The 23,710-nt window shown below is 35.6% G+C and overlaps 1 protein-coding gene across 1 annotated transcript in view; it reads left to right on the top strand.

Annotated features, from left to right (window-relative positions):
* Positions 1-15,902, top strand: part of NUP58 (nucleoporin 58) — a 64,744-nt gene extending 48,842 nt beyond the window's left edge. Inside the window, exons 13-16 of the mRNA XM_027835115.1 lie at positions 4,359-4,560; positions 10,203-10,301; positions 12,110-12,205; positions 13,722-15,902. Coding sequence (XP_027690916.1) covers positions 4,359-4,560; positions 10,203-10,301; positions 12,110-12,205; positions 13,722-13,891 — 567 coding nt within the window. The 3' untranslated portion in view covers positions 13,892-15,902. The remainder of the gene's footprint in view (positions 1-4,358; positions 4,561-10,202; positions 10,302-12,109; positions 12,206-13,721) is intronic.
* Positions 15,903-23,710: the final 7,808 nt, after the last annotated feature.

Here is a 23,710-nt window from a genome sequence, read left to right as displayed (position 1 = left end):
CACACACACACACACACACACACACACACACACACACACACACACACGGGGACTGGATCACAAGGCATTTTCCCACACTGGGCAATTCGTGGTTCACCAGCCTAGGTCTTGGCCCCAGTTGACTTTTGGGTAGTCAGAAATGGCCCCATCTGAATGCTGGGCTCTTCCTAAGGTTTGGTGAAATGCTGCATACATGCATACACACATGCACGCACACACTTGTTGTGACCTGTCCCATTCTCTCTGTTCTGGCCAAGCACCAGCAATTCAGAGTCTGCTTCACCTCTCACTTCCACACCAGCAATTCAGAGCTTTGCAGCACTGGTGCTCCTGGGTTGCAGCCTCTGGCTGGCTTTTGCTCCTGAAAGGTTATGGCCAAGATGGCTGTTGAGGTCTGAAGAAACTTCTGCAGCCTGGAGTCAGGCTCTCTTTAGCACTGGAAAGGAGGAGGAGGGACCAGGGTGTAGGAGTAGGTTTTGATGTAAGCCTTTGTGGTGTCATTGGGTCTATTAGTGTAGCCTCTCTGCCAGTCATGTCAGATGTAGGGGAGGAGGAATGCTGAGTAAACTCAGGTCAGTGAGAATTGGTTCCTGGGTTTTGGGATTTTTTTTTTACCCTTCTTTTTCATGGGACTCTTGACCATATTGCATAATTTCTGTTTTATAGAGGTCTGAGAGGTCATGGGGATCAGAGAAAATGTCCAGTTTGCCATCTTGTTGCTCATGTGACCCAGCAAGTTCATGTTAATACATAATTAAAAGAGAAAGTCAACTTGAATTTATTGTGGAAAACTAGGTGTCATCTCCTTACTTCCCTTGGGTTTTATTTCCCATTTTTGTTTTGTTTTTCCTAATCTGCAGATCATTCCCCTTGGTAGAGAAAACAGAAGCAAAATAGAAGTTGAGTAGTTCTTTCTGTTTTCCATTATTTTACAAGTCAGGGTCCTCTTCCTTTCTGAACTTTCTCTTGTCTTTGGCATTGATATTTTTTTCCCTAATTTTTTTTGTTCATTTATTTATTTATTTTGATTTATCAACAATCACTTCCATAAGCTTTTGAGTTTTAAATTTTTCTCCCCCTCCCCCCCACCTCCCTCCCCAAGACAGTGCGCAATCTAATATAGTCTATACATACACATTCTTATTAAACATTTTCACATTAGTGATGTAAGTAAGAAGTAGAACTAATAGGAGGAACCACCACAAAGAGGAAACAAAACACAACAGAAGAAAAAAAATAGCGAATAGTATGCTTTGATCTACATTCAAACTCCATAGTTCTTTCTTTGGTTGTGGATAGCATTTTCCATCACGGCATTGATTTTTTTTAAAGCCCTCTTTCATTGTCTTTAACATTTATCTTAAAGCCTCAGCAGGGTAGCAAAAGAGTGTTGGACTTAGACCCAGAAGACCTGGATCCACATTTTTTCTCGGACATTATCTGTATGATCCTGGACAAGTAATTTAAAATCTCTGAGACTACACACTTCACAATTTTGTAGTGAGAAAAGTGTTTTATAAACCTTAAAGTACTACTTAAATATGAGTTATTATTCTGGATTTTAACCTTTCTAACATTTGTTAACCACCTACTATGTGCCAGGCACTGTGCTAAGTGCTGGAAATACAGAAAGAGACAGTCCCTGAGCCCAAGGAGCTTACAATCCAATGAGGGAGAAAACATGCAAACAAAACAAGTTATGTACAGGATAAATAGGAAGTAATTAATAAAAGAAAGGCACTAGAATTAAGAAGGATTAGGAAAGGCTTTCTCTAAAAGATAGGATTTTAGTTGGGACTTAAAAAAGAAGCCAGGGGTGTCAGTGGTTGGAGTGGAAGAGGGAGAGCATTCCAGGGATGGGGGAAAGCCAGGGGCCTCAATCAGGATTAGTTGGAGGAATTGAGGATATATAACATGGAGAAAAGAATATTTACGGGGGCCATGATAACTCTCTTCAGTCAGTCATCAGGCATTTATTAAACATTGTTATGTGCTGAGTGCCAGGGATAAAAAGGACAAAGACCAGTTCCTTTTTCAAGGAATTTACATTCTAATTGGGGAGACAACCTGTAAACAACAAGGTACATACAAAATTATACACATTAGATGAAGGTGATCTGAAAAGCATTAGTAGGTGTGTAGATCAGGAAAGGCTTCCTGCAGAGGATGGATTTGGGCTGAGTCATGGAAGAAACTAGGGATAGGTAAGAAGCAGAGGTGAGAAAGCAGAGAATTCAGGCATGGGGTCAACCAGAGCAAAGCTGTGAAACCATAGCTTTGTCTGTTGTAGAGAAGATTCTCTGAGGCCCCTCCTACTGAGATTCTATGACTTGTTCAAAGCCATATAGCCATACATGTAGATGGGTTTGAACTCAGGTCTGAATCCAAACATTTTGCCCTGTCCATATCACTTTACTGCTTTAAAACCTTCAGTGGTTCCCTTATTTTCTATAGGATTAAATGTAATATTACTCCTATTTAACTTGCCTATGGTCACACAGAAGTAGTAGGAACTGGTATTTGAACCCAGGACACCTGACTCTAGCATTTTTCACATTGCTAATACTGTGTTTCATAAGAGATGTAGATATCAGCACCAATGGTGCGGAGCACACATCAACATATCAATGGCCACTCACTGATGCTTTTCCACTTACTGTTTGGGGTGGAACCAAAAGTCTGAATAGTGCAAGAGCACTATTTCATGTTCCTCCTTTAGGTTTCACAGTGAATTGGAAGATAAAAGGCCTGTCTTAGAATAGAAATGGGGAGGGAAATAGGGTTTTGGCCTGGTGCTTTTGGTTGATTTGTTGTCTGTGTAAATATTTGTAGTGGGAAAAACTATATGAGAAAATTTGACTGTTTTTCAGTAGTTACCGTAAAATGATAACCAACTGAAATTTTCATGTGAAAGTTCTTTAGATTTTTAAAAATATGGCAGAGGGAGATTCTGATATGATGTTTGGTAATTAGTTCAAACAGAAATTTAGTATCCTCGAGTTTTATTACCTTATTTCCCTTGAGTATCATACAGAATATCTCCATTTCAAAAGATGTAATTTGAATAGATAATTTATAATATTTGGAACAAGATTTGACTTTCAGTCAGCATTTATTAAGCTCTTACTGCGTGTCAGGCACCCTTTTCTCATTGTTCCTTGTTTAATGTTGCACACAAGTTATCTAATTTATTGAAACAAGCTAAGTTACCATATCCACCTAGGAGCCACTAATAGTAACAAAGTTAACACTTTTAAGCAATTCTCAGAGGGCTAATGATTTCACCAGTGTATATACTTTCCATGAATATAGATCACCTCTCACTGTGTTCCCCATATCCTTTAATTGTTAATCAGAGACATTTCCAGTTTTATTGACTCCTTTACATAAAAAATGAAGTTCCAAAGTGTATTACTTTATAGTGATTTCTAATGCACCAAAAATGGAAGTTTATAAAAGAGGTGAATATCAAACTTTATGCATTAGGTCAGTTTCTAGATCATTTCATACCTTGCTTCTGGGCCCTTGCACTCCTTCCATTTGCCACCTTAGAAAGGTTTCACTTCAGCTAGTTTCACAGGCAGCAGAAAGTTGAAACTAGTAAAGACCTAATGCTCTTTTATTCTGTCAGTAAGAAAGATTGTGTAGAAAATACATGAATTGTTCTTACATTTTTACTTCTGTTTTTTTAAAGATGATAAAATTCTACTTAATTATATGTTTTATTTATTGATGTCCTTAAAGCAGAAGTCATCATTTACACAATTATTTCTAGCAACAGATGGGCAGATACAAGCATAATTTGATGGAAATTCAACATTTTGCTTCTAAGTACTTCTATTCTGTAGGCATACACATTCAAAATTATTTTTCATCTTTTTGATGAAAACTTTTCATTCTGCTCCAAGCAGGAAATCAGGGTCTACCCATTCCTCTACCAGAGAAGTTGACCAGTTGGGAGGGAAGTTGGCAGGAAGAGAAGAGTGTGTGAAGTAGGATTTAAAGCTTTGACCTATTTATCCTAAAGCTTAGCTAAGTTCTCTTAGATTTTGTTTATATTAATGTGGACTATACTGTGCCCATGCTAATTTTGGCAAACATAGATAAGTAATGTATAAAATGAATAGAGAATTTTTTAAAAAGAAATTCAGGAGAGAGCACACCCTTAAATATAATTTCCCTTTGCAAAAATTCATCTGTACTGACATTACCTTCAGTTCTGAAAGAAAATGGTTAGTGGGTAGTGGCTGTGAACTTTAGGATACTTTGTTGGTAATGTATTTCACAATTTATATTACTATCAAATACAATATGAAGCTTTTTGGGAAACTTTTTGTTGTTGTTATTTATCCTTTTAGATGCTCAAAGAACAATATCTTGGCTATAGAAAAATGTTCCTGGGAGATGCCATGGATGTTTTTGAGGCAAGACGAGCAGAAGCCAAGAAGTGGCAGAGTGCTCCAAGAGTTACCACTGGCCCCACCCCTTTCAGCAACATACCAAATGCAGCAGCCGTTGCGATGGCTGCAACACTCACACAGCAGCAACAGCCTGCTACAGGTCTGAATGCATTCAAGTTATAGCTTATTAGTGTTACAACTACAGTCAGTTTGTGTACATTTTTATATAAGGTCTTTGTGTTAGTACTTAGTTTCTATGAGTAGCTGTTATCTAGAGAAATCTGATCATTGTGACAAAATTATAAAAATATATACGTTAGAAAATGCAGGGTAGACTTAGCAATAATAATAAATCAGTTAGATATTTAATGTTGTCAGTATTTTTAATGGTATTTACTGAATCACTCAGTACCTTATGGGACTTAATCTTTTGCTATTAAATTTCCCTAAAGAATATACTATTAAATTCTGAAATTGTAATTATGTAGTACATAACTTCAAAGTCAGAAATAAGCAATCCAGCTACACATTTTCTTATGTAAAGCAGTTGATTCATTTTCATCATGCAGTACTGTATTTGGCAACCCTCGTGTACATCCAAATGAAGTTTGCTTTTACTGAAGGTATGTGAAAGGTTATGCAGGTGTTGTGTGGGTGTTTGTGTTGACTGGAAGGCATATGTACTGACTCACCAAACCAATTTCTGAAGAAGAAATATGTTAGTCCAGCTTTTGGTCTAGTGCCTTGAAAATGAACAGAAATGATGATGAGAGAAAGGAAAGATGCGTGTGTGTTGAAATTGCTTAGGTTAGATTGAACATAAAGAGATACTTGAATAGAGGAAAACTAAGCTGATTATAAAATAATGGTTGAGAAGGATATAATAAGATTATTTTTAAACCTGTTTCTAGGCAAATCTGCATTTTAGGGTCAAAATAAGTTTTGTTACGTTTACTCCAACCTTTATTTCTGGTCTTACTTGCCCACTTTCACAGACCTGTTTTATCTGTGATTGACTGCACTAGATTTTGGTATACAGAAGACATGTACTTTATTTAGTTGAAGATGGTATTTCTCCTTTTTCATAAAAATAGATTTTTACAAAATGTAAAAAACTGAGTTATTTCTTCCACAGCACCTTAGTTTGTTCTGGCATATATATCAAGAGGCTAGGTCTAACAGTAAGTTAAAAAAATATTTAAATAAAATCTTGACTGTTCTATGACCTTTCAATTTATATTTAGCCTCCATGCTAAGAAGAAAATGGATTAAATATTTAACACCTGCCCTGTGTAAGGCACTGTGAGGGGTATAAAGATGAATAATGTGATCCCTGCCTTCAATGAGCTTGCAATCTTGTATGTTCTTTGGTGTTTGCTGCTTGGTAGGATTATTATTCTCACAACTTCATAAATGAAAATGATACTGCTGACCCACCATCATTAGAGCACCTTGAATTTTTTCCATCAGTGATGATGGATTTGCACTGACCCATAGACACTTTCTAATTCCTGGTCCTTTTGTGAGCAGTAGTATTATGTACATATACACAATAGATGACTGTTACTGATGTGTGATCTCTGATCATGAAACAGAAGAATGCTAATTGGTCCCTACAGAAGGTAAACCCATAACTAGGGAATCATTAGCTCTGAGCACTGAGTTAACTGAACTACAGAATTAGAATAGTACTAATTTCTCTCCTACTTATAGAAGTTTTTTTCAGTTTCCATCCCAGGTAGAAAAACTTGGGGAAAGTCTGAATTATTAAAGTGTCATGCCAAAAATTAATTCCTCTGGTGTAGACAAACAAGATAAATTGCAATAAGCTGCTCTGTCAGAGGGAGAGTTAAAACTTCCTAATGAGACATAATCTCACCTTGAAAGTTCTTGGGTTTTTCCTCTAGAGTTTTGATACCTCTCATATATATTAGAGGCTTAAATTAGAGTGCCTATTAATTACCTTGAGAAACAATTTCCCTGTTTGCCTATATGCTTTCATTTTAAGATGCTCTTCTTAGGTTTTGGGGGAAATCAACTGTACCTTCTTTTCATCACTGCAAAAACTCTCATTCTATAAGTTTTCTTTATGAAGAACTTTTATGAAGTCTGTGGCTTTCTAATTTGAGACAGGCATACCCCCAGCCTTGTCAGCCTTATCAGTATTAAAGATAGATGGTAATGGGACTCTCTTTTATAGAATTGAGTTTTAACTTAGAGTTGTATGGATGTCAGACCTGAGCAGCTGAGCAGTTTTGATAACCAGACTGTATTGTGTTAGAACCTTGTTGTGTCCCCTTTATTCTTTCCCTCCTGTAGAGGTACTCTGTGCGCATGACACAGCCATTCTATTGGGGCTCTGCCCAATGGAAGCTTGAGTGATACTGGTGTAGTTATTGTCAGTATTAACATTTAAGGGAATGAGGTTTACTTATCCTTCAGAGTGCACATGCAAAGCAGTATTCTGATGAGCCTTGACTGCTCAGCTGGAAACTGAGTTCATTATTGATTTGTTGTACATACTACACAGGTAACTTTTTCTTTTTTTCCCTGACTCTGTGGATCTGTTTTAAAGTGTTTTAAATAAAGGGGAAATCTTTTCTCTAATACATGCCAGTGAAAAGTTTTAAAAATCATCTATGAGCAGCTAGGGTATTTTTTAGTATTTTCAGATACCGCTACTGACCTGTGCAAGATTTGAGCCAGTTTCTAAGTTGTTGGGTGCTTTTTTGTTTTTAAGAATAGACCCACTCCTTGCCCATTGATAATGTAAATATATGGGCACAGCTGACTTTTTAGACAACTATCTCTTGCAGGTGGTCCATATATCTTTCCCAGAGACAGAGGAATCAAATGATTTATTGAGGTCCTTTCTTAGTCTTGGTTTTGATTTTCTTTGTGTAGATATATTTGTAGTTCTTAGGCAAGTGTATTCTGTGGCTGCTGTTTTTCTGGAGGTTGAGGAGTACTGGAGATGCCAGAAAGCTGCTTGTAAGTTAGCATATAACATAAGAGACGAACATGAGAAGAGTTCTTGGATAAGTTAAAGGACAATGGGAAAGGACTCTGTTTGCTCCACAAGACCTCCTTTAGCTTTTTCATAAATTGATGTATAGTAATTTAAATGTAATGTTTGCAGTATAATTGTTGTTAACTGAATAGAAATGAAGAAAACCCTAACTTATTGAGTGTTGTGTTATTATCATTTGCTGATTTTTAAAATATTTGATGTTTACATAATATGAGACTCTTTCTCATACTTGGCTGCTGTTCTTAAGGAGAGCTGAGACCATTTTGTTAGGGATTCATATTTTCTAGCTTTGGATATAGACTTGGAAATCTTAGGCTTAGTGTTAACCAGGAAATCCTAAGTCTTCCATCCAAAATTTTAGGGGTTTGTGATTTTATTATTATTTATTAACCAAAGGAACATTCCCCATTAAATCAGTAAGTATGAAAATTTACAACTTGAGGAGGGGGGGGTGTTGTATTTGATTTTTTTTAAAAATAGCATTTGGTAAAATAGCATCTTTAGGTGTTTTAACTGATCCTTGAACATCTTAAAGAGGTTTTAAGCACTTGCCTTTTCCTGTAAACCAGCTGTAGAAGGTAGAATTTATTGATAGAAAATAGGAATTATAATGCTAAGCTTGATTGTATTGTGTGTGAATGTTATGTGGTAACTTTGGTAAAATGTTACTGTAAGTAAAGGTTCACTTTGGGCAATCATGATAAGTTACTACTTAATGGTTTCTTAGTGGAGAGTTTATTTATTAAACAGTCCTTCAGGGCATAACTATTAAGATTTTGAAGTATACTTTTAGACTTGTTAGAATAACTCTTGTCTGAAGGAGTTCTCTCACATTCTGAAAATGAAACCAATTTATGATAGTAGCCAAAGAATGCATTATTTGCTAGTACTTTGGCACAGGACAAAGTTTTCACTGTTTGAAAATGATGTACATTTGCCTACTAGATTATAAATGATGTTGCCTTCAGAATTTTATGTTAAGGTACAAAATGAGCTGAAGTATCGTATCTGTTGTACAATGGAAAATCTTGTCAGCTTTAGGGATAGATTCTGATTTTTTTTCCTATAGCTTGACTGTTGGTGTTTAGAATAACAATGTTCTGTTGGTCTTAAAATATACACACAAAACAACAAAAACAGCATGTTATATTTGATAAATATCTTGATTTGGAGGGCTGAGGGATGTGGTGTTTTTTTTATTATTCTTGGTCTTCCACCAGCAGTGCCTCCTATCAATGTGTAACTTGAGGCCTTCCCTTAAACTTGAAGAAACTGGACATATGTTTTCTGCATATTTTGTTCAAATTATGAAATTGTCTTTAGTTTATTTGTACTGTGATAACAGTTTTTTAAAAGAGCTACTAAGCAGATATTTGAATCTCAAAATGATGTAAAAATTAATTTTTTAACTTATTTTTAAAAAAAATAATAGTATAAGGGCCCTGGCTGCTATCAATTGTGTTACTTTTTGTTTTATGTTTACAATCTGAAAATCCAGTTTATCTCATTATTTAGACAGAACAAAGTTTCTCAGCTATGGTTACCCATAAGTACTTTATAATTTAACACTACTTTTTGAATACACAAACCTTATTCTGCATTGGACAACTTGAAGACTTTGATTTCTTTTAAAATTTAAATTTTTTAATGTGTGTTTTGCTTTGATGATCCCCTCCCTACCCCAACACTTTCAGATGCACTGATCACTGTGTTTGAAAATGACAAGACAATGAAGATTGTACTGTGCAGAAAACCTGTCACATCATTTTCATAAATCATTAATCAAAATGAGAGATTTTTAGACTTTTGTATTCTGGGTCACTAACACTGTTCAGAGGAGAGGCAGCTAGTTTGTTTCTGTCCTCACCACACTCAGCCTAAACTATAAACTAACAGATAGGAAAGGAGTTTCTAATGAATTTTGATCTGAGATATTTCCAAAATTATGGGGGAAAGTTTTTGAATTGAAATCTTGAATGTATTTATTGAATTGGTCAAGGTACACAGCTGTGCCTTTGTAAATGTTTATTAATCTATCATATTTATTAATCAGGTGATTTGAATAATTTAACTTTATGGAATGGTGTAATGTAGCAGAACTTAACAACAGAACTCGGTTATCACTTTTTGTGAACAAATCTGAATTGTCATGTTACTGTGTAATTGATTTGCTTTAAAATGAACAATAAATTTAATAAAATAAAACATTGTCTTGTTTTTTATCCATTTATTGTGCATATAAAATTTGATCTTTCAAATGCAAAACCATACCAAGTTTTCAGTTTTCTCTCTCAGTAAGTAACATGATGGTTTTACAGTGTTAGCATCAGTCTAAGAAAGATCTGACACTAACAGAAATGAAAGTTTCTTTAAGTAGAGAATAAAAATCATGAAATCCTACACTTGATTCACTCTCTAGTTTTGCCAAAAGGTGAGTGAGAGAGTTAAGATAATTTAAGAACTAAACCAATAAGATTTGAGTTGATAATACATTAAATATTTTTGTTATTTTGCTGTATAACTTGTTAGATTCCTTTCCATGTGGTAATACTGTCTTAATTTTCTAGTTTTGATTTTTAAAATTTCATCTTAGGTTTATCAGGTGGAAAACAAGTTTAGATATGGGAAAACTTTTGAGACTCAAGTTTTTAAATTTTTAATGAAATCTGTCTAAAAGCAATTAATGTTCACTCTTAAAATAAAGAAACTTAAATCTTGAAAGAGTAAGGCAAGCTTTTTTTTCCCCATTTTCTTTTTTTTTTTTATACCAGGGCCACAACCATCTCTGGGAGTTAGTTTTGGAACACCATTCGGCTCAGGTATTGGCACTGGCTTGCAATCAAGTGGCTTAGGTTCTTCAAATCTTGGAGGTACACTTTAACTTTTCTAATGTTTCCTTTAACCTTTATATATCTGAACTGGTAATAGCAAAAATTTTATAAGAGGATCTTCTGATGTTTCAGAAGCTAATATTAGCTCTGGCAAGAAAGATTCTCCAAACTTATTAATGCCTTATAGTGACAGCATCATAGAGAGCAAATAGACGATTATTGAGGCTATGAAAATTTAATACAAAAAGGTGAGGGAGGTCAATATAAAGTAACACTTAAAATCATATTAGTTTAATTAGTCTTATAGTGTTAATACCACTTTGGAGCCCTAGCTAATTTCTCTTAGTATTAAGCATAATAAAAATTCTCATTTGCAGAAAAGGGAACATTTTAAGCAATGAAACACATTTTAGTACAGGAAATAAAAATTGAACAACTTATATAAATTAAATTAATAACTTATTTATACTACACATAGAATAATTCTTGGTTACCAGCATTGCAGATTATCTTTGGCCATTTTTGCATTGTAGCTTGTCTTCTGCCCATGAAAGACAGTTCTTTGTTGTATGCCTGGTTATGCACCTGTATACTTAAACATTGCAATATAATTTTAATGTTGCCATAAGAAAATCCAGTGTTTAAAAAAAAAAACTGTAATGTATTTCAGTATCTTTGGCATGGCAAGTTGAGAGAGTTGATCATACTGTGACTAAACTATGTTTTTGTATAGCATAGTTCCCTCATGTTATGGTTCACAAAACAATTTTTCCTCAGGAAATGAAATTCCAAGTTGTAACTAATGAAAATTCAGAATTATTCTGATTTTGTATCATGGCCTTTAGTTGTACAAATAACTTTAATGTTTAACACTAAGATTCAGAGTCAGTATTTGAATAAACTTCTCTCCTTCAGAAAGTTTTGTGATCCAATAAAAGTTTTTTAAATACTGTAAAAATTTCAAATTATTTGTTAAATAACTGATTAGGTTTGTTGAACAGCTGCTTTTCTTACATGTGGTCTTAAAGGAATCATCTATAATTCCTTTTGCAATTTGTATGGTTGGGAAAAAATAAAATTTGTTTTTTTTTTTCATTTGTGAAAATAGTTTGTATACATGGAAACACCCCTTTCCTATTTTGCATTAAGTCTATTTAAACAGAACAAGTGAAAGCTAATTGGATTTCATGAAGAAATGGGAATTGTAGTACAGACTTCCTATTGAAATTTTTGCATATTGAAAGCAAAATAAAAATGGGCTTTTAATATATAAAAGTATCTCTAAATACTGAATTCTCTAATAGTGATATGTGCCATGCTTATGATGTAAAGAATCTTCTTTCATTACATGAAATAATTTAAAAGGAGATACTTTTGTGCCTAATAAGCTGGAGTTAACCCATGGGGTTCATTAAAAATCTCTAGCCCATTTGATAGAGAAGCTAATGAATATGTTCTTGTTCCTGTTCTCAATCAGTTACCTGTTCTCTTATCTAAAATGTGAATGGATTATTTATATAGCTTCTAAACAGGTGCAAATTTGTTTAATTCAAAATTAACTTGATTGTTTCCTTATGATATCCTCTAATTAAAGTTTACATGTCTGTGCAGCACTGATTTGAGCAAATGATGACTACTAGCATTGCATGTGTGCTCATTTCAATAATTTCACAAATACAAATTGCCGAATAAGTTTTGAAATAAGCTTATGTTTATTTAATTTCTATTTACATACTTATACAAGATCATATTTGTAAAACTTCTGACAATTTTAGATTTTATTTGTTAGTAGCTTTTGACCTATCTTTTATATGCCATTGTATGTTTCTCTACCACCCTTCCACTAGGATTTGGAACTAGCTCTGGTTTTGGAAGCAGCACCACAGGGGCCTCCACATTTGGATTTGGAACCACAAATAAACCCTCAGGAAGTCTTAGTGCAGGTTTGTTTGTGTCTGAATTTTAGAAAAATGTAAAAGTGTAAAAAAATTTTATTTAAAGGTATAAAGAATTTTATTAAAGATATAAATATTGCTTTTATTCCACATGTCCAAAAAAGATCGCTCTTGCAGTTTCATCCTATATTATGGTATACAAAAATATGTCTATATAGAGCTTAATCTTTGTCCTGCCTCTTCTAAATATATGTCGGATTTTTCAGACTTCTTGATTTAATTCCCTAATTATGCTCATCCTTAGTTGTAATGATAATAGCGAGAATTTATGTAGCTAGATCTTTATGGTTTGCAAAGCATTTTCCACATATTATCTCCTTTTTCCCCATAACAACCTTGGGATGTAGATACTGTTATTATTCCCATTTTATGGATGAGGAAACTGAAGCTAAAAGAGGTTTAGTGATTTGTCCAGGGTCAAAAGGATAGGAATTATAACTCCAATTTCCCTGACCCTAGGTCTGGTCCTTCATCCACCGTACCACCTACTGGCCTCCTTATCTAAGCAGCAGTTCTTTTGGACACTAGTGACCTATTCAATTTGAAACAGTTTAGCTCAGCTTAACAAATTTATCATGAAATTGCAGCCAAATATTTAATAATATTCACCCATGGAACATTCTGGGGAAGGATTTCTGTTCCAAAGATAAGACGTTTGGCAGCTAAATGTTCCATTTGGTTTTACTTCACATGAAACCATGAGAAGTCCATAAATCTATGCCTAAAAGAACAGTATTTCTCTCTATTAACATTTAGTTATTTACTTTTGGAATATAAATTTTGACAGCCATTAATTCAAGGCCTCAAGTTACATGTAACTTTGAAACAATTTGATTTGTAACTAATAATTGATGTTATGTGATCCTTAAATGTTCAGTGTTTGATAAGAAATAGCATGCCCCTGAAACAACTTGTACTGATACATGTTTACTTTGAAAGAAGTTTAGTGTATGATTGGGTAATGTTTCAAATGTAAATGTCCAGCTAGCCTACTAAGCTAGTCGTAATGCTTTTCCCTTTTGAGGGCTGTGAGGATTGCTGTTCTGAAGATGGTAGTGGTGGTATGATTAACTCATCTAGAATGTCATGTCATCTTAATTACCCAAAGGTAATTATATCAAACCAGGCTTGCAAAATTATTCATCTTTTCAGTTTGCCCCTTGAAACTAGACATTATGTGTGGTGGTGGGCTGCTTGGTTGTAGAAGGGGAGGTGTATGAGGATTGAAGGGTTAAGATAAGTCTCACTTCTTTCACACAGAGTCGAAACGGTTGTGGTAGGCCCTATGAAGCAAGGCCCTCGGCCTAGTCTGCATGCTTAATCTCTGGTACTAGAAAGATTTTTCTTGCCTAATGCCACGTTAGAAGTTTGGTAGCCTGGGATTACTGAGTTATTTAAATTTCTCTCAGTTTTTTCAGATACCAATTGCTTTTTTCCAAGAAATATATGAAGTTGTTGTTGTGATTTAACTTCTGATACAAATATTTTCTCCCCTACACACAAGGCTTTGGCAGCTCAAGTACAACTGGGTTTAACTTCAGCAATCCCGGCATCACAGCATCAGCTGGCTTGACATTCGGGGTGTCCAATCCTGCCTCTGCAGGATTTGGAACAGGAGGACAACTCCTTCAGCTGAAGAAACCGCCAGCTGGAAACAAAAGAGGAAAAAGATAAACATTTGGGTGGGCGGGGCAGTAGAAGCTGCAGCCGCTCTGTTCATTCTATAAATCTATTTTTCTAGAAACTGATGCAGCAATTAAATTGCATCCCAAAAGATTTATAAGATTTTGATATTTTTCCCTACTCTGAAATTTAAATTGTATCCATACCAGTCATGATGAACAGCTGTTTTCTTGTTAATATTAACCCACTTGTGTATTTTTATTATTTTAGTTCCTAGCTTTAGAAGTGTTTTGATGATATCACTGAGAGAACTTGTAAAACCATTTATTTAGCCTAATGTTAGCAGTGTTTTTGTTAATAAGACCTATTCATAGAAATTGATGCATATTTGTTCCTTGTACATATATAAACTATATTCTAGTATAGATATGAAAAAGTTCATAATTTCTGTTCTTTGAAAAGGCCTTTTGGAATCTACTGCAGGGCATTTCTGTGAATATGTATGTAAATATATACAGCATAATGCACACGTGTGTACATATTAAAATATATATTTACACACGTACAAACCTTGCCTCAATGTTATCTCTATCCCCTTTTGAGTATTTCCTTTTCCATGATTTTGTCTTCAGAAACTCTCTGCTTGTTAGGATGTTATGTTGCAGTCCATTGCTTACAAATCTTTGCCAGTCTGCTTCATTGCTGAGTTGTCTGTTCCCTCTCCGTTTCAGAGCCTTCACCTTCCATAGCCACTCCAAAGAGAAGACTCACAGCATCTGATCCTGTGGCATATGCAAATGGCTTTTAAAGCCTTATCTGTTCCTATTTTGATCAGCATCCTGAGTGATAATGAGGTTTTAAAAGTTTTCTTTCTTCCTTTCTTTTTTTTTTTCTAAGACTGACCTTCAGGAGAATATTTAAAATTCTAGACCATTGGTTTAGGGGCAAAGGACTGTGAAGCCAAAGTTCCCAATTCTATGCAGGAGATGGATGCACTGACTATTACTCTAATACCATTCCAAGATGGAGTTTTTTCACATAGGGCTACTGACATCAATACCAAAAGAAATAGCTTTTTATCAGCCCTCAGTGTCTTAAGTAACTGCTTAATATGGAATAGAGAAATAGTATATTTTGAGAGCAAAATATTCATTCTTGCCAGCATCTCTAAACTACCCCATGTCTTTCTAACATAGGGAACCGCATGTTATAACATGCTAATAATGTCAAATTGCATCTCTGTAGTTGGTGTTTCTAAAGTAAAATGGTGGAGGTTGGAGGGGAAACCCTTTTAAGGAGTGAGCTGCCTTATCTGAGATTTATTACAAAAATAATAGCTTCCACCACCAAACATTGAGTTATTTATATTGCAAATACAGGTATCAGATGGAGTGTGAACATGGAACTTCATTGACAGTAATGTACTTTTTTATATAGAAGGGTTTTGTATATAATGTGTATCAAATATTTACAGAATCATTTTCACCAAGGCAACTTTTTTTCTAAAACAAATGTTGCATATCTATATTTTTTCTAGTATGATGTCAGTTGCTTTTGATTGTAATAATGTTGTCAGGTACCATTTTGTATGTTTGGAATGGTTCTACATACAATGATTGGTCTTCATTGAATTGGAATATCTGTTCCTTGATACATTGAAAAAGGGATATATTTGTTTTTTGGTACTAAAATGGCTTTCACTTTTGTTACTGAATCTGAGATTAAGGGGGAGGGAGATAGAAAAAGCGTGTGATTTGTTTTTTGAACATTGGTCATAATTAAACATTGCATTCAAACCAAACTGTTCTTTAAAAGGTGTATTGCATTGGGCTGCAAAAAACAAACAAAACCAATCTGGGTATTTGCATTTCTTTGTTACTGCTTCATTTCTTTTTTAAAAATGTTAAATTTTAAAATGTTGAACCACTGGAATTCTTGTACCATTTGTGAAAATTTTAAATGTGCTGCCATTGTCCACATTGTCTCCACATTGTCTGCACTTTGTCTGCAACCTACCATTGTGTAAACAATAAAATTAATTGCATCACGCTTCAAACTCTTATAGCTATCACTTGCCCATTAATATGAAAATTTGCTGGTGGTTCTTAGAATTTTAGCCTCTTAGTTGGATGAGTTGTCTTGATATGTTTTACAAATTGGTTTGTATTGTTTTGAATCCCCTAGCCACATCTAGGTGGGCTTCTTTTTGGTATCCTCCACATCTGTTTGTTGGTTGCTCATACTAAAATGAGCACCATGTCATTTTTTTTTTCAGAACATAAATGTGGCCCTTTTGTTGGAACAAGACAAGTCCCATTATGGTAATTACTACCATAGTGGGCCACATTTTGCTCTGTGGATATTCATTTTTAGAACAAGATAGGTTTGTTCCTTTGTATTTTTTAGTATGCACATCTAAGAAAGGCATCCTTCAAATGGCATTCTCCAAATCACACAAATGCAGAATTACTTGAACAAAAATGCCCCTGAGGGTTGAGAATCCCAAGTATACCTTGTTCAGGAGGCTCCCAAACTTCCTTCTTTGGTGGCATATATGCAGCTTTTCTTGGTTCAAGGCAGGATTCAGATAAACCTGCCACTGTATTGATTTTGATATTTCTTGTTTTGAGAAGTGTGATTGGTAATTGATTTACTTTTTCTTGTTGCTCTAAAGCAAGGAATTTAGTACCCAGGCCTCATCTTCTGTTACATGCTGTATTGGTGAAGTCTGGATCAAGGAATAACAGGTTGTTTTTTGGCTTATGTGCTTGACCAGTTGGGGCCCCTTGGGCATGGTGAACAGACAGAAGGTATAATACCACCATAGGCTGCTAGATTTCCCTACTATTCTAAATGCCAAATATTTTACATATTCTCATTGTATCAACAGAAGCATTTTGGTTCCAAAGGTGACCATTCCCCAGTGGAATTAAGACAGCATTGAGGGGGAGAGGGGGATGGATAGATTGGCCTACCGGGGGTTCTTTTTTTTTTTTCTTAACAAGACACCCCCCCCCCAAAAAAACAAACTACTTAGACCAGTTGTGTGACAAGTATTTTGTCATGAACTATGTGTACACTCTAGTTTGTGGTTCCAATTTCGCTTAAATTAAACATTTTTCCTTTTTGTCTTGTAGATTTATCCTTTACCTAGAGGCCAATAATATTAATTTTACAGGGAATTTTAAAACATTTGACTTTGAGGGTGCTGTGGTTAAGGATGTAGAACATGTAGATTCAGGGATGGTACCAGACTCTTGAACAACCATATATATGGAAGGTACCTAGCATCTGTCATAGAAATGCCCAGTTACCTTGTTACATGTAAGCCAGCTGGAATCCAGCCATAGGAGGACTAGCGGGAAAGGGAGTGTGATCAGCCACTAGCCAAGAAAATTGATACTGAATTCGGCAGAAATGTATGCGCTATGTGCGGGGCACTGAGTTGCAGGGACACATCATGAAAAATGACCATCTGGTCTCCCCAAGGCAGATATGATATGTATGCAGGTTAGTACAAAGGAATGTGATATACCCTATACTTTAGGGCCCAAAGGGGCTTTAGAAACTATCTAGTTTACTAACTTATTCATTTTACAGATGAACAAACCAGTTCGCGGGTTAAGTGATTGGGCCAAGGTCATATGGGTAGTAAATGGAAGAGCTGAGATTCCAACTGGTGTCCTCTGACTTCCAATCCAAATATGTTTATATTGCTCTGTTGAAATAAGATATTTACAGGGCAGCTAGGTGGTGCAGTGGATCGAGCATCAGCCCTGAAGTCAGGAGGCCCTGAGTTCAAATGCAGTCTCAGACCAAACACTTGACCCTTACTAGCTGCATGACCCTGGGCAAGTCACTTAACCCCAGTTGCCTAAAAAAATAAATTAAAAAAAGAAATAAGATATTTACACTTTATCAGCTAGGGGACATAACTGGAATCAGTGGCACCTGAGTGGAGGCTTGAAGGATTTTAGCAGACATTGAGAGTAGTATATTTCAGGCATGAGGGAGTATCCTGCATTTGAGCGTTAGTGGTGCTGACTCTGAGAGTACTAATGTGATATTGGTCAGGTCATTGAACATCAGGTTCCCTTTCTGTAAGATGAAAGAATTGGGAAATAGGAGACAAGATGAGAATGGAAGAAGCTAATAGTCCAGTTTGTGTGTATATTCAAGCATATATGCTAAGGTGATTTTGTTTCTGAACACTGTGGGAGAAAATAAGCCATTATCAGATGTGATAGAGTGAACCCAAAGGTTCTTAGGATTTTGAAGAATTTCACGTACTGTCCTAACCCTATTTCAAATGTATATGAATTATCTGAAAATTATCTTGTTTTACTATGGTAGTATATCTATGTATTCACAATGACTTGCACATAGTATTTAATAAATATTTATTGGATCAGATTTTTTGAAGTTTTAAGAGAATTATAAATCTTAGGTTTGCAGAAACTTACAGTCCATGTGGAGCAGTGGGAAAGTATTGGATTTAGACAGAAAATGATTTAGATTCCTACTCTCCCACTTAACTGTGTGACTTTGGGTAAGTAATTTAGCATTTTTGAACATCAGTTTCCTCATCTGTAAAACAAAGGGGAGATTGGACTTGACTTCTGTGCAGGGTCCTTCATCTGACCCTATGATCTTTTATGACCCCTTTGTTTTAGATGAAGACTCTGAGGCTGTCACGCGGGCAGGTGCTCACAGTAGTAAAACCGAAATTTGTGCCCAGTTCCTCTGACTTCAGTCTGTATTGCTTCCATTTTGAGTACTAGAATATTTCATTATGTAAGCCTGAGTGATTTATGATGACAGTAAAAGAAGTTGCATTTATGGTTTTAACAGTATGATGACCACTTTTTAAAAACGAATAGTCCAATATTTTTAATCAGTACAAGCTTTTTTACACTAGTGACCTCTTTGGCCTTTTACATTGAATACTGCCAATGTGAAAAATATACCCAGATAAAAATAACTTGCAGATACTAACAAAAGTTAAACATTTTTAGATTGGATGTATTCCTTTGGATATGGTCTTAGAATTGTAGTAAAAGAATTCTGATCCTTCTGCAAGTTCTCATAACTAGTTTGGATTAACACCTTTACTTGCATGTAATTTATATGTTTTTACATAGACTGGGTGTCAGGCAATTTTCAAGGTAATTTTTTCCATAATCGTTTCTTGATCTATTTTTATGTTGTTCTCATTCATTTATACTATTGATCCAGATCCCCAAAATCAGAATTTTATAACAGATGGAGGAGACACTGGGAGTTGAGATGTCAAATGGCACCAGAAATTTTTGTTTCTTGTACACAAAGATAGAAAAAAATACAGTGTCTCAGAGCTTGGGGAGTAGCTCAAAGACGATGTAGTCTAACTCATGCCTAAGAAAAATTCACATTACAACAATGCCTTTGTCATTCAGCCTTTTTGCCTGAAGATCCGCTACCTACCATTACACCTCAGCACCAATTCACTTTCATTAGAATGGGCAGTACTAATTGTTAGGATTTTTTTTTTCATAAATTGTAACTTTCATTGATTGTTTGTAGTTCTGTCCTATGAGGCCAAGCAGAACAAGTCTAATCCTTTTATGTGATAGATTTTTCAAATACTTGGAGACAGTTATCATGTCCTTTCTAAGTTTTTTTCTATAGGCTAATTCTTTTCTTTTCCTGAATAACTTAGTTTATACTCGAAGTAAAAAACTCTTACACTTGCAAACCAAAAGTGCATTATGCCCCCCTGAGATTTCATTTTTAGAAATCTATTAGAATTTTAAACTAGAATTATAGAATCATACACTACTTTTAGGAGCAGTTAGGTGGCACAGTAGGGAGAGTGCCAGGCCTGGAGTGAGGAAGACTCATCTTTCTGGGTTCAGATGTGACCTCAGACACTTAACTAGTTATGTGACTCTGGGCAAGTCACTTCTGTTTGCCTCAGTTTCTTCATCTGTAAAATGAGTTGGAGAAGGAAATGGCAAGTCACTCCAGTATCTTTGCTAAGAAAACCCCAAATGGAGTCATGAAGAGTTGGGCACAACTGGGGGGAAAAAAAAGACTGAACAACACACTACTTCTAAAAAATAAAGTTGGATCTATTTTGTTTTTATATCAAATATTTCCAAATCTTTCCTCCTCATGCTAGTAAGCAAGCCATTATAAAAATGAATTTAAAAGGGAAAAACAGTGCAGCATAAGTAACCAATATATTGAAGATGATAGAACTAGTGATTTCATCAGTATGGGGAGTTGGCACTTGGCAATTTGTAGTTTTAGAGCACTGCCTAGAGCACTGAGAAGTTATAACTGATTTGCCAAAATACCTCAGAGGTACTACTTGAACCCAAGTATTCAGGCTCCAAGGCTTTCTCTATCTGCTACACCAGACTGCCTCAAATAAAACTTCACATTCTGCAGTATTCCACACCTGTAGTTCCCCACCCTTGCAAAGAAAGGAGAGAGGACATGCGGTATCAAGCTTATTCATTATTATGTTTTTATTGCATTCTTTCTATTGATTTGTTCTATTTACATTGTCATTTTGTGTGTTTTTTTTTCTGATTCTGTTTACTTCACTTTGAATCAGTTCATGAGTATACATTGCTGAATTGGTGTTGTTTTTGTTCTTAAGATTAATTTTGCATGTGGACACTTCTGAATCTTCCATTCCTTTACTAATCGATTTTTACTAATCAAATTTAGCTCATCAGTTGTCACGTTTTGCCGATTCTATGTCCATAACATCTCTTAACTTTCATTGGTTCAACTCATCATCTTTCAGCTTTTTGCCAATGACTCTCAAATCAACCAAACCCTAATCTCTCTCCTGAATGCTAGTTCCCTAGCTCTAACGGACTGCTAGCCATCTGCACTTGGATGTCCAGTAGGCATCTCAGATTCTTTGTGTGTGAAACAGAACTCCCTATGGTTCCTCACAAACCCTCCCTCCCTCTTTAATTATTTCTGTTAAGGGTGTCAACTATTTTTCCGGTCAGCCAGGTTTGAAATCTAGGAGTCATCTTCAACCCTTTACTCTGACAAGACTTCTTTCCTCTCATCCTATCAATGTGGTGTTTAGAGTCCTTCATAAACTGCTGCGCCTCCCCCCACTTCCGTTCAGTTTTTGTTTTTGTTTTTTTTTTTTTTTGCTAAGTGACTTGCCAGGGTCACGTAGCTAGTAAGTGTCAGGTGTCTGAGGTCAGATTTGAACCCTCCTGACTCCAAGGCTGGAGCTCTATCCACTGTGCCACCTAGCTGCCCCATTACAAAGGGGTCTGCTTTTTTTTTTTCAGTCAGTCTTACACTTATTCCCCTCCTGTCCAGTGACACTGGCCTCCTGGCTGTTCAATGAACAAGACACTCTATCCCTAGGCTCAGGCACTTCTCTGACTGTCCACCATGCCTGGAACATTCTCATCATCTCTGCCTCCTGACTTCCTTTTAAGTCCCAACTAAAATCCCATCTGCTAGAGGAAGCTTTTCCCAACCTTTCTTAATTCTAGTGCCTTCCCTCTGTAAATTATTTCTTATTTATCTTGTATATAGTTTGTATATATTTGTTTCCCCCATTTGATTGTGAGCTCCTTGAGGGCAGGCGCTGTCTTTTGCCTCTTTTTATGTCAGTGATTAACACAGTGCCTGGCACATAGTAGGTGCTTAATAAATGTTTACTGACTACCTTCCCCATATTACAGATTTTACCTCCACAACTTGTCTCTGTACTTTTCCCTCCTCTCACACAGCTGCTACTCCAAGTCCTTATTGTGGTAGCCTCCTAATTAGACTCCTGCTCTTGGTCTCACCTCTCTCCATCTTTCATGTAGCTTCCATATTGAAACTCTTACAATTCAGTGTATGGTCCTGTTTAAGAAGCAGGTCAGTGTCTCACCACCTGCCTCTAGAACAAAATACAATCCTTTATAACCTTTCAAAATCTGGTTCCAACCTATCTGGGAACCCAGGCTGATTACAAATAATTCTTATGCCCTCCAAATTCCAGCCATTCCACCTCTCATGTATATTTTTGTAGAAGATTCCTGTCCTTTATGACTAAAATGTTCTCCCTCCATAACTCTTGACTCTTGGACCATCTGATGTCCTACAAGTCTTATCTCAAGGGCCACCTTCAATGAGACCATTTCTGATTCCCCCAGTTATCAGTGCTCCTCACCTCCCTGACCCCCTCCCCCAATTGCATTATATTTATTTTATACTTATCTATGTACGTGTTATTTCCTCCCAGTAGAATGTAAGCTCTTTGGGTGCAGACACTTTAGTTTTTTAATTTGTATCTATAGGGTCTAGCCTGATGCTTGATTTTTGTTACCTAACATATTAATGATACATCTCCTTTGTCCTCCCCACCTCTCACCACACCCATATTGTACCATTTGCCAATACAATAAGTAAAGGTTTGGATGTTTTTATCCAAGTCATGACAAAAGAAAATGCTGACTGGGACAAATTTAAGGTTAGAGCCATTATTCCATTTTACTAACCTTAACCTTCTTGAAACTTTGTGTAAAGAGATAAGGACTGTGTACTTGCAAAGAGACAGTGGATTCAAGTGAACCCAATATCTCCATGTAGAGATGGCCTTTCTGGAGACATAAATTCACATCTTGAGAATTAAAGATTGTCACCTTTTTCATGTGGAATGAAATCTTCCCAGAGGTTTCAAACTCAAGGTCCAACGACTAAATGCTGCCTACAAAACTCCTAAATTAAAATGAATTGAGAAATGTTTAACAAAAATAATTTAAAATGCAATAAAACATAGATAATATTAATTTGTGGTTTATTAAGTCAATAGTGGCTCTGTTTCTATTTGAGTTTGACATCACTCTTCTAGGCTGATTAAGCATTGATTCCCAGTGGATTCAGTGGGAATCATCTTTCCTCTTTCTGAATCTTTGATCTTTCATCTCTCTAAATCTATAGAGGTGCTACTGGGTACTGCATGATAGAGGTAGCATACCATAGTGGCTATCCTTGGACTCAGGGATACTTAAGGGTAAGTCTTGCCTACATTTACTCTGTGACCTTGGGCAAATCACAACCGCTCAGCACTCCAGTTAACTCTCAAAGATTCTAAGTTATCCCTAAGTTGCCTAGGAATAGCCATGTGCATTGAAAATTTCTGCATTAAATGTTCCCTGCACTGATGAAATCATAGGTCTGCACCAAAAATCAATATTCATCTACTGTAATATTATTGATGTGTAATCTAATTTGTTGCCTAGCTGACCTAATTGTAAACATGTCCTTAAAATGCTTATGTAGATATATCATCACAAGTAGCTTATAATTGTAAGTCACTTTGGAAATTATGCAAAACTGTATAGAGATACCTGTTGGTTGTTACAAAAAGCATTTTGACAGGGAAATATTTGGGAACTGTGTTAAGTAGATAACAGTGGTTAAAAGATGACCTTATATGTGTGGTTTAAAGTATCTTAATTCAGATAAATTTGGATTTATTATCTCAATTATACTAAATAGGTTTTATTAAAATGATTTTCTGGGTGTTATGTAGATATTACATTTACTGTTTTTAAAGATCTATTTTTTAAAATGTCTGTTACTGATGGACTGTTAAAGAATTGAATTCCATTCATTTAGAAATATCCAGTTTTAGAGCTACTAGCATTAAAAATAAGTGAGCATAAATACTGCTTTTATTCCTTCCTTCACCTGGCTCCATTTATTTCTTCTTTCTCTGTAAATTTCCTAGATTTCCTGTCTTTCCTTAATTTCCTCAGTTATTTCATTATTTCAGAGAGATACCTATCTTCTTGAGTGTCATTTCTAAAATGTAATGTGGGGGGACAGCTATGTGGTGCAGTTGATAGAGCT

This window comes from Vombatus ursinus, unplaced genomic scaffold, assembly GCF_900497805.2.
Source record: "Vombatus ursinus unplaced genomic scaffold, bare-nosed wombat genome assembly UNPS02014813.1, whole genome shotgun sequence".
Classification (NCBI taxonomy): domain Eukaryota; kingdom Metazoa; phylum Chordata; class Mammalia; order Diprotodontia; family Vombatidae; genus Vombatus; species Vombatus ursinus.
The sequence above is the reverse complement of the archived record's forward strand: the minus strand, read 5'-3'. Positions and strand labels throughout refer to the sequence as shown.